Below are 16,485 nucleotides of genomic sequence, written 5' to 3'. Positions count from 1 at the left end.
TGTTTTTAAATTGGAATTTGATGTGTACTTTCACTCCTCAAACTTACTACAGGATTGGGCTTTCCAGAGTTGTGATTACTGAAACGGCTACATTTAAACAGAGGAAATCAGTGATACTTTAAAAAGCAAAAAAAAAAAAAAAAACTTTTACGCATCTGAGGAAGAAGCCACTGTCTTCTACAGCTAGACTAGAAGCTTGTTCTTTTGTCTTGATTTGTTTAAGATAAACATGTACTCGACTTCCAAATATGAGAAGAAAATAGAAGGTCATTGAGTCAAGGGAAACTATACGTGACAGCACGCCTAAATTGCATGCCTAAATCAGACTGAGGCCATGTTAAGATAGCTAGATAGCTTTGCTGGGAACTTTGTGGTATTTGCTGTATCCTACTATGATCAAGAAAGACTTTTTAGTATTTGACTTAAAGTAGTGCTTTAGAGAATTGCTTAGGCAAGGAGCAGTGTACGGAGCTGCTCTTTAATTCCGTGTATTTAGCTATCTAATAAAGCTAGAGCTCTAACTCTTACATGTGTATCCTGCATGTGGCCTTTGTAGTTAATCCTTTTTTCCCTTACTTTCAGATCAATAGTGGGACGCAGGTTTTTTTTTATAATAGGAACTTTGTACCTGTACCGCTGTATTACTATGTATGTTACCACTTTACCTGTGCCTGGAATGCATTTTCAGTGTGCGCCAAAGGTAAGAGCTCTTACTTCCTAATTCTTGTCTTAATTTCGGCCTGAGTCATTATGGCTCATTAGAGCAAATACTAAAGTGAATTTGTCACCTCTTTGGGTAGGATCTCATCAACCTTAAACAGTCTATTCAGTTTTATTCTTTCCAATTGGGAAAACTTGACTTAAATAGTTCATCCACTATGTTCTTTTGTTATGAAAAAGTTTAATTTACATCACTGTTGTAGAGTCCCTCAACTATATCTATATTGCTTTAATAGCTTGCATGATTATTTTGCCTGCAGGCTTTATCAAAGGGTGGGAAGAGGCAAACAAAGGGAATCTTAAATGTTCTTTCAGCAAAGACACTTTGCTGCCATTGAAACGAGGGTTTACTCAAACTCTGAGAAACTTGATAGCTCTTCAGGATTTTTTGTCCATGTGAATATTTCTCTGATTTTGAAAAAAGAAAATCCCCGTATCTTTATGATACTATTGGTTGGAACTAGATGATCTTTACGGTCTCTTTCAGCCTTGAGCTATTTTATTTTTTTCCTCTAGAATTAACCTTCACCTTAGGTGAAACTGAGTAAAAGTATTTGCCAAATATTTGCGTGAAATAAAGACCTGATCTGAATGCATGTTTTTTTAAAAAAAGCCTCTAAATCTGAGTAAATTGTGACTTAGATTGTAACTCAAACAATTTTATATTTACTAAATTTAGAGACTGGGGGGGGGAACATAAAGAAAATAAAGATAAGTGTGTCCTTTTCTTCCTGTCTCCCCAACTCAACGTAAGTTTGCATAAGAACTTTATCTACAAATGTTTTCAGGTAATTTACACTGTATCTTAACTTTTGTTTTACTTTTCTTGATGGTCTAGTTGAATGGAGATTCTCAGGCAAAGTTGCAGAGGATCCTGCGACTGATATCTGGTGGTGGTCTGTCCATAACTGGATCTCACATCCTCTGTGGAGACTTCCTGTTTAGTGGTCACACTGTAGTGCTGACACTGATCTACCTGTTCATCAAGGAGTGTAAGTTATGACATATTTAATACACTTTTGTTGTTCATATCTGTTGCACTGGGAAAGCACGTGATAGGAGTGCATGTAAAACTGCCCTCCAAAAGTTACTGGTCAACTCCACACAGATTGTACACTTAGATGCTTGAAAATACGAGTCATGACTTTGCAGAATGAAAATGGAACTGGAACGTAGGTATAGTAAAAGTGGCGTGGGTTTTAAGGGCTTAATGGGACTAGACGTTTCACTTCTAGCTTTATATAGACTGATTGGTTGAAGCAAGCCAGCATTTAGTTATTCATTGACAGGTTATTCAAATTTTGGCTAAAACACGCTGCAGACTAGCTCTGTGCAGGTTGACTGCTTTGGGTTTGAAGGGATTTTTGTGGCTTGAGCATACAGTCGTTGCACACTGCTTCTACATACAGAACCAGTGTTCTTCTAAGCGTGCAGTATGTTAGTTACATCAAACAGTGGAAAGTGGTGTGGGTTGTTTTGCTCCTCGGATGTCGTCTTCTAGAGCCTCTTCCTTATGACTTTGAATTTGATAAGAGTTTGGCAAGCACACAGGAGATAATAGGGTTACGGCTTCCCCTTCTGCTTTATAGTGTTATTGGGCATGGGGAGGGTGAGGAATCTATCTGTGCTGCTCACACAGAATCAGTTGAAGTTCTGTGGAACTGAGCGCCAACTTTGGAGTCTGATATATGGTAAGCAATACGTCTGTCCTTGTAATTTGTCTGCTTATAAATGAGTAGTGAGGAGTTTCCTTTTCAGTTTGCATGTTTGGAACTGGAGTCGTCTTGGTGTCACATCCCAAACTACACAAATGCTAGCTTGGCTCATGTAAATGTATAACTCTTCACTGAAACAAATAGGACTAGCTAGCATCAGTTGAATGCCTCCCTCTGTTAAAATGCTGAGGGAGAGGTGTGTTGCAATGCTGCGTTCTGCCTTTAAAAACATCTGAAAATGCCAGTTTAATATTGTAAACTTGAAATCTGCAGATGCAAGATGGTTTTATGAGATTTTATAAGAGGTTTAGGATAACTAATTAGTCTCCTGACTCTTAGGCCTTGGTCATCTGTGTAAAGTGAATAGAACTGAGGGAATTGCATATGTAACTCATCAAAATTACCAGTACAGTATTAGGAAAATGGCCTAAAACCAAATTAGTCTTAGTTTGTGGATGTAACTGCAGCTGAATGCTGTTCAAATACCCTTCAATGTATTTAGTACAAGGACAGATGCAGATAACACGTTATTTAGTGATAGTGTAATTCTTGTGCTTTTATCACAAAGGGTTGAAGACTTGTGTCATGCAAATTCTTGTAATGAGTCCTTTGCTGCCTAACTATTAAGCACATATTTCTGTGGGATTGTGCTCTATAACTGGTTCTCTCTCAATGAGATGCTCTCTCATTCTTTTGATATGACATATTTCAGTATTAGATGCATTATGAGGCTTTTATTATTTCCAGTTTAGTGGATTTGTTTGCATTTTTTTATCCTTTGCTGTTGCCTCATTTATTTCCCCCATACTCCAACTTTTTTTGCCCAGAATAGTAATTTATATTTCTAGCCTTGTGTGTCTTGCTTGGGGCTAGTTTCAACTTATTGAAATGACTTGGCTTCCGATTCTTTTTTTAATCAGTAAGTAAGAATTTGTCTGTAATGTTTAGGGGGACTTGAAAGCTTACTGTTCTGGCATATGCACCGAAATTGAAGTCTTACAGCCGCTGCTTTGCACAGGCCTATATCAAACTGTAGCTGGGTAGGTTTGAGATCAATAACTAGTCTGCTGATTTGTAAAATTAAAAGCTGACCATAGGACCACAAGGGAAGGGGTGCCAAAACCTCCCACTGCAAGTGAAATGAAGCCTGTTAGCCCGTCAGAAGTTATGAATGGTCTTTGTGACACCCAAGACCTTTTTCAGTGGGGAGAGAAAGGGAAGGGAACTGTGCCACTGAAGTGGCTTAAATACATTTTGAAGAATAGCTTTGCTCCCACTTACTAATCTCTCATGAAAAAGTGTAAATTTGGACTGTTATTCCCTGTACTGTGTAGTGTTTCGCAAAGTAGAGATCTCAGTGAAGTAGCTAAAACCTAGGAGTTAAAGTACAGGTGTCTTTTTCCTATTTCATCTGTGATTTTCTGCTCAGTTTACATCAGTTCTAGACATTGGACTTCAATGAAAGCTACCTCAAGTATAGACTAAAAAAGGATGGGAGATTCAGAGCAGCCAAGTAAAATAACTTTTTTCTAGAATATGTGGAAAATAGAACTGGTGTTAACTGGAAAACTTAAATTGACTAGAAAACAGGTGATGGTCCGTCTGCCTCTAGTGGCAGCTTATATTTGGTTCACTTGGGTTCATCGTAAATGTTTTATGCTTTAGAATTTAGTAGTCTTACATTTTTTTTAATTTCCTGCTTAACCCACTGTGGATTGCTATAGTAATACGTTTGCTTTTGTTTTCCCTCTACCTCCCTGTTTTTACAGATTCACCACGTCATTTCTGGTGGTATCACTTAATCTGCTGGCTGATGAGTGCTGCTGGCATAATTTGTATCCTTGTTGCTCATGAACACTACACTGTAGATGTCATCATTGCTTACTACATCACCACACGGCTCTTCTGGTGGTACCACTCAATGGCTAATGAAAAGGTGAGTGGCAAATAAGTTTAGAATCAATGTATTGCATTTGTTAATTCTGCTGACTGGCCAAAACTTAATTTTGAAATAAAAATTAGAATGTCAGTATTGAAGTTTAAGCGAGTTTGTCAAGGAGCTTGACTTTACTATGGTTTAAGTAAATATTTAATGCTTTGTTGATCTGTTTTTAATCTGGGATTTAAGTTCTAAAAAACATTCCTGATATCTTGGCATAAAAACACTTTTTTTTGAACTTTAATATTTTATTGCTGTTGTGGATGTATAGAATAGCCCTTGATTATTTAAGCTTATGAATCAACGGTAGATAATTTAGGTTGGTGAGAGAAATATCATTCACCTAGACCATCTTGAAATTCCATTGGCAGTTCTGCTGTAAATGTCATTTAAATGTATATTATTCAGAAGATATTTTCATTTATTTCAGTGTTTTCAAGTAGGAACATAAAAGGGCTTGAGAACTGACATTTTAATCTGGTTTTCAGCTACTAGTCATCAATGGAAACATGACATGCCTGAAAGGACTTTCCTTCAAAAAGACTTGAGTGCTTTGTCTCCCTAAACTGTATAGCATTAGAGTATCCCTTTCTTAAAGGTGCTCGGTTTGTAGTATGTTTGTATTATAGCCTACTTGAGTACTCATCAGTTTTTTTCCATGCTAAATGCAATGTATTTACCTGCATTTTTGCAAGACCACGTGCATATCTGCAAAGGCATGTTAATATTGCCTTTTTTGGTCTTAAATGATCATTAGTGCTTTAAACTGATTGTTTCTTTGTGTCCTTTTTCTCCTTACCTACTTCTGTCAATACAGACTCTAAAGGTCTCTTCGCAGACAAACTTTCTCTCTCGAGCGTGGTGGTACCCAATATTTTATTTCTTCGAGAAGAATGTGCAAGGCTCTGTTCCTTGCAGCTTTTCCTGGCCAATATCTTGGCCTCCCAGCTGCTTCAAATCTTCATGCAAAAAGTATTCACGGGTTCAGAAGACGGGAGAAGACAATGAAAAATCTACTTGAAGAAAAGCATCTGCTCTGTTTTTTACCAAAACTTTAATGCTGTAACCAAAGCTCTTAAGAGGACTATGCTAACTGAAGAAGTGGACCAAACTTCTGTGCAATTGATTGGAAAGACAATTGTAGATGAATATATTGCTATTTCGTAATGTTTTCCTATCATCACGCTGTACAGATCTATTCTACTCTTCAGTGCTAGTAGAATGCACCACTGATGGGACTTTTCCTGAAAGAAAATGGAGCAGGACTTTGCTTTACTAATGAGATAGAGGTGCCAAAGACCACATTAACACTTTCATTACTAACTATCGCTCATCCACAGAAGCACCCAAAAATGTCATCTTCAGAGATCTGGAGTGTAAGGGCAGACACATGCTAAACTGTAAAAGCACGATATCAGTGTATTGAAGTATACAAAAAATAACACAATTGTGGGAAGTGGTTTGTTTGCACTATCCTTGCTAATGAAGGTAAGACCTTTACGTGACTAGTAGAGCTGGAGGCGAGTCTTGAATATTTTCTACATGCTGTGGGCATGAATATCTTACGACCCTAAAATACTACTACCACTATTATCTTCCATATACTCTACTATATATCAATTTTTACATTTTTATTAATATTTTATATTTAAACTGTTGTGCTACCGGATAACTTTGCAAATTAGGAATAGCTGCTAACATCAGAGCTCAAGGAGCCTAAAACATTATTTTTTAGAAAGGATGCAATTTCAAAGTCTAAGTCTCTAACTGCAGTTCGGCCTTGTGTATAGAGCTATACAGTGACTGTTGGTGTATGTATATGCATATACACAAAAGCACACACTGTGTAGTTAAACATGTTAACCAAAACTACTCATATGAAAAGAGTGATCATACTGTTGATAATTCAGGCAAAGTCCTGTTGACCTCATCTGCTTGAGAGACCGGGTCTGAAATGGGGCTATATTTAAAATGAACTTTTAATTTTAGTAGCTATTTCCTGCTGAAACTATGTAGCAAGTTTGCTTGGGAGCCATAGTTCCGCATCAAATTTATTTTTTTTACCTGTTGGCACATATTTCTGTGACTTAATTGGAAAAAAAACACACAAGGTAAATAAAAGCAACAGTAGCATTTCTTCAATTATTACCTGAAACCATTTCATAATAAATTTCACTGGGGTATAACTCATGCGAATTCCTTTTTTTTCCCCCCAGGGTTTTAGTCCAACTAAAATGGCTATATGAGCTTGTTGGCTGAGAATGTAGGAAACTACCATGGTGTAAACATGTAACAAAAATGCAAATTAACAGCTACCTGGTTCTTGTTGCTTTTTGTTTTGTATTGTTGGGGAAAAAAGCAAACTAGAAAACTAGCATACCATGCTTAACAACTCATTGTCTGTGTTCATTTCTGCAGTTAACTCAGTTTCGTTTCCAAGTCTTCAGTTAATCCTGATAGCAAAGCAAAAACTGCATTAAGAGTTGAGGTGGAAATGGTGTTTATTTTAAGAATGTCTTGAACTGAGTAACACGTGTGAACATAGTTTAAATAATGACAACTTGTTTTTAAAAAGAATCCAGTTGAAGTATTAAAACGCAATACAGAGTATTCAAATGATTTTTTTAGTTAAGGGGATCAATAACTAAGTTGTACATGAGAATTAATGTGCATTTCAAATATTTTTGTGCGTTATCAAAGTAAAATACAATAAACAATGTTCCTTACAATATATCCTTGGCAAAACTTAGTTAAGAAAGAAATTCTGCTGATGTTTGGTTTTGTTACTTTAAATAAGCTTCTCAGAGTTTTCTAGCACGCCCCTGGAAGTTGCGTGTGTATGGACATACCTACACAGTCATTTGCTTGCTCCTTGTAGATCTTGAGCTGCTAAAAGGCTGGTATCAAAACACTTGCATAAAAGTCCTTTTCTTATTGTACCACTGAATTAGTTCAATGACAGTCTATAAATCTCCCAAGATGCTTGTTGGATCACTAACTTCATAGAGCATAATATCTTTTTGAAGCTGAACTCTAGGCTTTGATAGCTTAAATATGTTCATGTTAAGCCATGTCTAGTAATACTATCTTCTAGAAAATCGTGAATGAATTTCACTAGTGTTAACCATGCCTTGAAAATAACATGATGCAAAGCATTCCAGTAAGGAGCTTAAACAGTGGCTTTCATCTGGTGGCTGAATAACAAATGCTTTGATAACATAGGTAACTAATCATCTGCATAGCCACTACTATGTCTCAGTGGGTTTTCTGTAAAGCATCTGCCAAGTAGAATTTCTTCATGCAGGATTAGGTTTCTTTTTTTGCACAGGAAACTCCTATTGATGGAAGGAGAAAACATAATAGAATGAAAAGATTTTGCTTTTATTGGTCAATGTGAGCTTTCATTGTGCTGCTGAATTTGATAGAAACTTCTGTGGTAATGCAGAAGGAAAGTAAGTGGCAGCCCTAGCGCAAAATACTTGGTTCCTGTTCTGGCTCAATCCCACCTTAAGTGCTCAACTTTTCTGTGCTGTATCAAACACCTCAAAAGGGTGTGTGTTTAATTTACAAAAAAAAAAATCCTCTATCTCTATGGCTTTAAATTGTTCTTGCAAACTTAACACAGATGTGCTTGAAGACTTTTGGGGCCTATATATATGGTGATGAAATGGGGTAAGTAATGCTACATGGTAGTGCTTACTGCAGTAGTAGTCTATCCAATCCAAAACACAGCTGGTACATAAAAACTTTAAGAACATAGTGATTATTGTATATGAACTGTATGAAGCTGAAAGCAGTTCTAAGAGGGAAGGGGATTGCAGTGGATGAGAAGAACAGGAGGATCTTGGGATTCATGTAACTTAGTGGTCACTTGATTCTAGGCATATTTGGGCTATATATGCCCTGCTATTTAGCAGTATGTTATTTATTTTTCCTGGAGTTATGATAATCTTAGATGTCATGAGCTGCACCTGTACTATAACTATAAATAAAATGCTCCTTCTCTCTACTGAAGAGCATCTACATGTTGAACTCTAGGCACTTAACAAAAAGCTACACTTGAACACCTGGCTTATCAGCATGATTTGAATGCTGCTGGGTGCTCTGCACTGCCTAACTTTAATCCAATGTTAATTGGAAATTCAAATGCCAAACTGCATTTAACAGCGTAACCTCAGCATTTAAAATGTGCTGCTATGTTGTCATGCTGCAGATGCTTAATTCCGGTGTCGGAAATGACTAACACTTGAAAGCACTGTAAATTGAGATGTCTGCTATGTGCTTAGCACTCCCTTGTGGATGTAAACGGTACTGGATGCTAATCATTCCCCCCTGTTCTTGGAAAGATAGCTACAGTTGGGGTAGTAACAAAAAGCTGTGCTAAACATTTGCTATGAACTGTAGCACTTTTTTTTTTCAAAGGAGGGAGGAAAATCAAGACTCTTATGTTAAGATAATACATCCTTCATATAACTGAGAAACAAAGCTCAGTAATACTTGTGAGTTCTGGAATACTTCTAAGACATGAGAGAGAATTCTGTTAATTAGATCACTGCAAATCCTCTTACCCACATCTTAAATCTCAATCCGTTCAAACTCTGACTTTCTCCCATCATTAGTATCTGGGTAGATAACTTATCCTGCCTAAGTTTGGTACTGAACCAAATCCTTTGTCTCTTTTCAGCAGACATGAAGTACAACTTATGACTCTGGAGATCAGCTCCATTTAATTTCAGTGCAAGATGAAGTCTGCCCATTTACTATTAAAGGAACTTTCCCCACATCTTTTTCTTAACTTACCAAAGCTGTCTTAAAGATTCATGGGGTAACTTTACAAACCTGCTCAATCTAGTGGGTGCATTGAACAAATATTTGGAACTAGTTTTCATTTCTGGCAGGCTTCACAGCTGTAAAGCTCCATTGGTACCTTTACCTTTACAAAATGTTTTGGACTTGCCTAGGAGTCTTCTGTAGGTGCGCAACACTAAAATGATTACTGTAAGACCAAATAATTCCAAGTTGAAGTGCTCTCCATACTGGGCACTAAAATTAATGGGACTTAAATTCTGTTACTGAAAAAAGGATCTTAAAAATAAATACTTCTGTTGGCCACTGTTCAAATGTGTTGCTGCTTAAGTGCACATAAAAATGTCCCAGAATGCCACCGAAGTAATTCTGCTTGTAAGTTAAGCTGCTTATGTTACTTTATGATGCTTTCCAGTGCAAGGGAGAGAAGAGTGCCAAGACACTGAGACTGAACAGAAAGCCTTTGCGTTTGTAGTACTTAAAAAGAAAAAGTAAGGAAGATGAATACATTGGAGTGATCGTATTATTGCTTTTTTTACAAGAAATTGAGCTACTGCTACAGTTAACTTCCAAGTAAGGTAGAATTAAATTACATGCAATAGTGCTGTGAAGAATGTACGACTGGAAAGTAACAGGTACTATAAAGTGAAGTGCTTAACAGCACAGATGCATGTCTGCTGTCAGCTGTACTGGTTCTCATCCATAATATCCCCTACAACAAAAACATCGGGTAAGAGATGCTTATAGATTTTTAAAAAAAAAAAAAAATTATTAAATTTTTGTGAGCAGTTCCTCCAAGCTATTGCTAGTAGTTCTTGAAACGAGAACAAAGTGCTGTGATACTTACAATATACTGAACCTTGTCCTAGTTGGCTCAGGTTTCTATGGAATTAACTATTTGTTTAAACCTTATTAACCTAGAAAGTATGTAAGCTATCTCTGCCTAGCCTGAAATACTTATGACATGCTGCAGGAGAGAAGTTCTGCTTCTCAGCTCATTGTTTATTTCACTAACTAATCTTTTAGTTATAAAACACTTGATGTTTTAAGATGTAGTAAATTGTGCAGCTTCTAGCATGGATCTGAAATATTTCTTGGTGTTGAGGATTCTTTCTCTCCTGATGAAAGTTATCACGTAAAACCAGAAGACAACTCATTTTCAGTGAAAGTGTTTTAATTCCTAGGGACTTGGAACTTAACAAATACTCTAAGAAGTTCACTTTCTGTGGTTAGTTGCTGTGGGCTAGCACTTAAAGATGCAACCCATTAAAGGAGGACAGGGCAAAACAGCTGTTGCTGGAAGAACATTTTCAATTCAGGTGACTCTTTGGTTGCATGCTGCAGGTAGTCTTAACTATACCATAGTAGAAAAATGCTGTATTTACACTATTATGCTTAGCTGTATTCAAACGTGTTTTCAAATGATGCTCTACCAATTGGCACTGCCTTTCCTCTAGATGAGCATTGAATATTTGTCCTTCGCTTGCTGTATGGTTGTTCCTAAGAGTTTAGTTCTGGTAAACGTCAATGGAAAAAATGTGGCTCTATTATATCTACAGTGCCTGAGGTGTCTTATAAAGTCTGTGTGTGTGAGTTTCCTCTAGCAGAAATGCTCATCCGTGGCTTCAAGCCATGACTATCTAATATTAATTTCAGGTCTTGTATTTGCCTTCTCTATAATAAGGTCTTCTAGTGTTGGTGAAACTGGGAAGATTTTACAGGGGAATCTACTTTGTGCCAACTGAGATTAATTTTCAGAAAGTATTTTTGCCAAAATATATCTGAAGATGACTTTTCTATTAAATGTGGTCAGAAACAATTCTGAACTCAAGGCGGAAAGGTGACCCAGGCACCAAGCACGCCTGTGCAGGGTGGTCTGTTCCACATACACAATATTGGAGGTGGAACAAAGGTTTATCTTTTTACTGGGAAAAAAGAGTGGGTTTTACTTGCATAATAGGCTGAGCCATCTTCGCTTGTCCTTTGGGGATTCTTTCAGACCAAGGCCCAGCACCAGAAGTAGCAGCAGTTAGAAAGCATAGCAAAGATCACTTCAGTCCTTTCCATGCTTTTCTCCTTTGTAAAAGGCAGACCACTGTAAAGCCAGTTATAGGAGAGCTCTGTTTCAAGTCTGCAGTGTATGTAAGCTGGTATTACGTCCAGCGTGTGAGCTGCACTTGAAGTGAATGGGTCTGTTTGCATACTTCTTAAATTATTAGGGGACAGTAGGAGCGCTAAGAATATGGCGGGGAAATTTATCTCCCTGCTTGCTTGCAACTCCACCCAGTGAATTATATCTGTATGGACCTTAAACACTACAGCTGAACTTCAGCCTCTCCTCTACTTCGGTTAACTTGTTATCAGGGCTTCTTTATTGCTGTAAAAGCTGGTTTTACATTCCAATTTTTCATATTTTGTGGCCATTCAAAATGCTACTTACATTTCGCATAAGCTGCCTTGAGCTTCTATCTTTACTCACTTGCTTCTATTAACTACCTTCTAAATAGTGTGGTGCAGAAGAATGATGTACATCTAAGAAACCTTTTGGCTTGATTCGTAATTTTGAAGCTATTTTTGCCAGACACATCTTTGCACTACTTGCAACTTGAAATTATTTTCAAGTACAAAACCTACCATCCTGGGGCATGCTTCTTTGTCAGAAATCAACTGCTTTGAGAAATTCTTGCTCTGTGAATGTTTAGCATGTTCATTTTGGTTTATTGACTGATTCAGGATGGCATGTCTGAGTGTGGTAAAGATGAGTTCTGGCTGTTTTGTGAGGCACCCAGGAACCTGAAAGAAAAAGAGGAAATGATCTGTGGGCTGCAGATCTTACCATTTCCATCTGACTTTGAGGAGAACTGCGGAGAACTCCAGAGGTTTCTGTTTTAAAAACAACACAGGACATCACTTTTGACTGCAATATGGTTCTGTTGTCATCAGCCAACAGCTTTTCTTGTATTACTTCTCCTAGGTTGAATTCCTAGCTTTGTATGTTAATTGGAGCTATGTATCCAGCCTAGGAAAACCTATGCCAGAAGCGTCGGTGGCTGCTGAGGAACCAAAGGTGGTAATACAGGAATGCTGTGGGGTGTGCACGCTTAGATACCAATATATGGCCGCTTTCAATTGGTTTTTTTATGGCTCTGGGTCCAGTTCTACAAACACATGCAGCATAACGCTATTTTAAAATATGGTACTACTCTAAACCTTCTGTGCTGCAGTTTCTACTGATGTCTGCAAACTGGACATCCTTTTTATGCAAGCTGTTTCTAATTAGCAAGAGTTACCTCTCAAATTGTAAAACTTTCAGGATATTGTGACACTTTCTAGTATGTCAGCAATTCTGGTTAAGTGGGTGACAACTCAGTGTTATAGTTTGCTGTATGCCATGAGATACTAGAGTTGTGATTTGTAAGACACTGCAATCTATGTTCACTGTATAAAAAACTATTGCACTAGCTGTACTTAAAAAAAAAAAAGCAATAACGTAAGCATCTTATAGTTTATCTGAAAAGGTGCTATTTGTCATGATCACTTGCACTGTTGACCATGAATTTGGTAAAAATGTTAAAGAAACTTGTCCACTGTGGTTTACTCACTTGGCACGTAAGAGTTGAAACTTTTTATGGTCAGCCTATGCAATATTTTGGACTACTTACATGAACACACGTCTTTTAAAATCAAAAATCTGTCCATTTATGGTGCTAATAATCTCTTAAATTAAGAAAATTATCAAGAGCTGGTATTCTCTTCTCACCCATGAACATTAAGCAAAGCTGTTTTGACACCTTTTTCAATAAAGCAATTTCTCTATATTTTAAGCTTGTTCCAAATGCTTTTTATATAAATGACCCTTTTCTATTTATTTTATATAAAAAATAAAAAATAATTGTAAATATTTTAAATGCAGGAAGAAGTTAGGAGTGTATATTGGTGTAGACTAGAGGTCTGAGGCTGAATTTTCATATATACTTAGGATGGCTAATCTTTTGAAGCTTGGTCTAAAATGTAAAAACTATTGGGTAGGGTTAAGGCATAGGCTAATAATTTAAGAAAAATGTTCTCTGGTTTCATCACTATTGTTGAAGCCTTGAAGACAAAGAATGTGAAATAGACAAAACTGTATGAGAAGAACACTGATTACTATCTAGTGTAGGTGCATCTCTTGCTGAAGGTTTTGAAAAATATTTGTGTAGCCATATCTAAAGAGCAAAAGTGTAACTTCACAAAATTATCAAGGCAATTTATAGTCAGACTATGAATAAAGGTGAAAGAGCCTTAAACTAAGACTGTTGAGACTATGGAAAAGTCAAGTCACTTTATAACTATTTTAAAACTTCACGAGCAACCTTTTAAGATAGAAAATTTTCTTGTGCCTTCTGTTGCAGAATATTTTTCTTTGTTGTTATTGTTTTGTTGCACATAATGAAGGGTAATGTGCTTCCTAATCACTTTAAATTGAATCTTCAGGCAGCAGTATCTGTGTCTTCTCTCTGAGACAAATCAAACCCTTAAGCTCTTGTCAAAAGCTCCTTACTTTTCAACTTGCAGTAGTGAAAGCACTGCCTGTAATATTTGGAAACTTTACTATAGCCACCTCTGAAATAAGTGAGATTTATGTATGAGAAAGTATGGAATAATCATTCCACTTCTGGATACTTGAACATACAGACTAGCTAAAAATTTCATCCGCAATGCACGTACAGGTACACATGGGCAAGCAGGTTGCTCTGCTCCTCTGCTCTAAAGCAGTTGTGCCACAAGGTTATAATAAACTATCTCTTATATACTGGAATAAGTTCTCTTGAATAATTTCCTTTTGTTACTTCAAGAAACAAACAAGCTTCTCTAAGATTTATTTTAAGGAACTTCTGTCTTTCCAAAGAATGTTCCAGTAATTTCACTTAAAGCAGAAACAAACAATTTAGGATAAAAGCAGAGTCTGATGGGTTTTTGGTTAAGATGGGTAATCTAGTGACAAGAGTCTGTATTGTCTCATTACTTCCCTCAGAGCTTGTTTTAGTGCTTGCTTTAGTAGTAGGAAATTTGGAAGAGCCAGAGAGAGAACGAAGTCATCTGCAACAGTTTTAAGTCACAGTGGAATATAACTTTCTCATCTTAATTACAGACTGCCTCAGATAAAATTAGTTATCTTTTTCATTTACTAAAACAAGTGCAATATTAAAAATATTAACAAATAAATGGCTGCATATATAAACACCCTGCAAAAATGAAGCCTTTGTGAGCATGTGACATGCACTTGACTAGTTAGTGCAGATTTTTAGTGTTAGCACCTGTTGTGAGTTACAGAAATGTTTGCCAGTGCACCAGTCTTACTCAGAGAACTTCCAAGTATCTTCAATGTGCTTTTAACAAAGTTTTTTGCAAATAAAGTGCCTGTAAAAATAAACATCCAAAGGTTGCCTACAAGCTGAAATAAAGCATATGAAAACACAGCCCAGACTTAGAGAAAATAGGTGTTAAGACAGCAACTATATAGCTGTTGACAACATAGGCTGTTGACTGTTATATAGTCATTACTAAGTGTTGATAGGATTCAAAGGCTAAGATAAAATTTGAGAAAGGAATATTATATTGGTTTTGAGGGCTTACTTTAAACTTCCAATTCTGCTTTGGCCTTAATTCTGTAATTTGGTTATCTTTAGTTAAAAGCAATTCATATTTCTTTAATCTTTAAGTACTTAATGATTTTTTTTACTCTGGTGGGGTTGTTTGCTTGTTTCAGGAAGATTTTGCCTGTTAAAAGCAGAATCAGCAAATGCTTCGATTACTCGGTCGAGGGCAAAACAGTTTGAGGAATGGATTTTCCTTAAGTGTATAAGTAAATGGGAGTTGTTTATTTTTTATCCCTCTCATAGTGGGACTAGGGAGGATTGATTTCCAAGAAAAGCATTATAGTGCTAAAGCTTGTACAGGTAGTTTGTAGGGATATAATAGGTTATTAAGAAAGTAATCAGTTATATTTTGCTGTTAATTTTGTTTTAAAATGAGGCTGTTTGGTTCTAATCTTATTTGGAACAACTTTGACTTTATTGTTCCAACAATTGTTATTTTTAAATATTCTACATCCATTTAATATTTCAGAGTAAAGTTTACATTTGATTAGTAAAGTCCCTTGAAATTACGAAAATACTTTAACAAAACTCATGTGAAATTTAACCTCTGAGCAAGCCAGAAGTGTCCATGTGCTACTGAAACCAATCTTTCAATTGCATATGGGGTGAAGGAGGATTTCTTTAGTCACTTCCCAAATGAGAAGGCTGAGAAGGAAGTGAGACTAGATTACTTTTATGTGAAGAAAACTAATGTAAAGCAAACTAATGTTTTTTTCAGCTATGCTGAATAGCTTAGTTTATTTTCAGACTGCAGAACATAAAGCTTTTCTTGAGACTCTGATTCGAATTTCCTTAATTCAGCTAAATTTTCATGTTACCTCATGCTGTATCTTTCTAACAGATGTCCTTTTTTTTGTGAATGTTGTAATTAACCACTGAATTTCTGCCAAATATGGATGAAAAAAATCTGCATTCTGTTCTACTTTACACTAATTTAAATGTGCTCTTAGTTACCACTTTGTTTCCTCAGTGGCTAGTAAAAGATATGCTTGCTGTTGATATTAAAGAGATTACATCCACTTGCCTTAATTGCTGGGAGAAAACCTGACCTTGACCCTTTGAAACTTTACCTGTGTCTAAAATTCCTGTAATTTCTGTATTACTGCAATAAAACCTTTTTAATATAGTCCAGCTGTTGGCCAAGAGCTGCTTGTCATCTTTTCTCAAATGTTCAACTATTAAAAAAAAATTCCAATGGCAAGCACTGCTCTTTTGTTGTTGTTGGTAGTCACTTTTACAGGTGGTGTACTTGTATTTTGCCCCGCGTTTTCCTCTTTTTGTGAGGGAGAATGAAAAGCACTTAGTAAAATCACTGGTGCTCCTGCAAAGGGGTTTGAAGAGCATGCATTAGCATCTTTCAACACCCACCTCCCTTTGTAGGTATTAAATTTTAGTTTAGGGAAGAAATTGCTTTGAGGTGTAATTTCAGAGGGACAAGGGCACTACCCCCCCCCCACCTCCTCTTCCCCCCCAAAGCCCAGGTTCTTCTTATGGGGAAGGATGAGAACTAAAGGCACCTTCCCTCTAAGAGGACTGTCTAGGCCCACAACGCCTTTCTGTGTGGTCATCCGTCCACCAAGAGCAGTTATTTGGAGCTGTGCTCCTTGTAGTCCTTGGCTGTATGAATACAGGAAAAATTTGGTGTATTACACGGGACCTATAAGCT

The 16,485-nt window shown here is 36.7% G+C and overlaps 1 protein-coding gene across 5 annotated transcripts in view; it reads left to right on the top strand.

Moving 5' to 3' along the window:
- The window catches only part of SGMS2 (sphingomyelin synthase 2), a 42,875-nt gene extending 26,931 nt beyond the window's left edge, over positions 1-15,944 (top strand). For all 5 annotated transcript variants that reach the window (XM_083833434.1, XM_083833435.1, XM_083833436.1 and 2 more), the window contains exons 3-6: positions 583-700; positions 1,559-1,712; positions 4,205-4,371; positions 5,192-15,944. In XM_083833434.1, coding sequence (XP_083689560.1) covers positions 583-700; positions 1,559-1,712; positions 4,205-4,371; positions 5,192-5,395 — 643 coding nt within the window. In that variant the 3' untranslated portion in view covers positions 5,396-15,944. The remainder of the gene's footprint in view (positions 1-582; positions 701-1,558; positions 1,713-4,204; positions 4,372-5,191) is intronic.
- Positions 15,945-16,485: the final 541 nt, after the last annotated feature.

The sequence above is a fragment of the Anser anser genome (assembly GCF_964211835.1).
Source record: "Anser anser genome assembly, chromosome: 4".
NCBI lineage: Eukaryota > Metazoa > Chordata > Aves > Anseriformes > Anatidae > Anser > Anser anser.
Note: the sequence above shows the minus strand (reverse complement) of the source record. Positions and strands in the feature narration are given on the sequence as shown.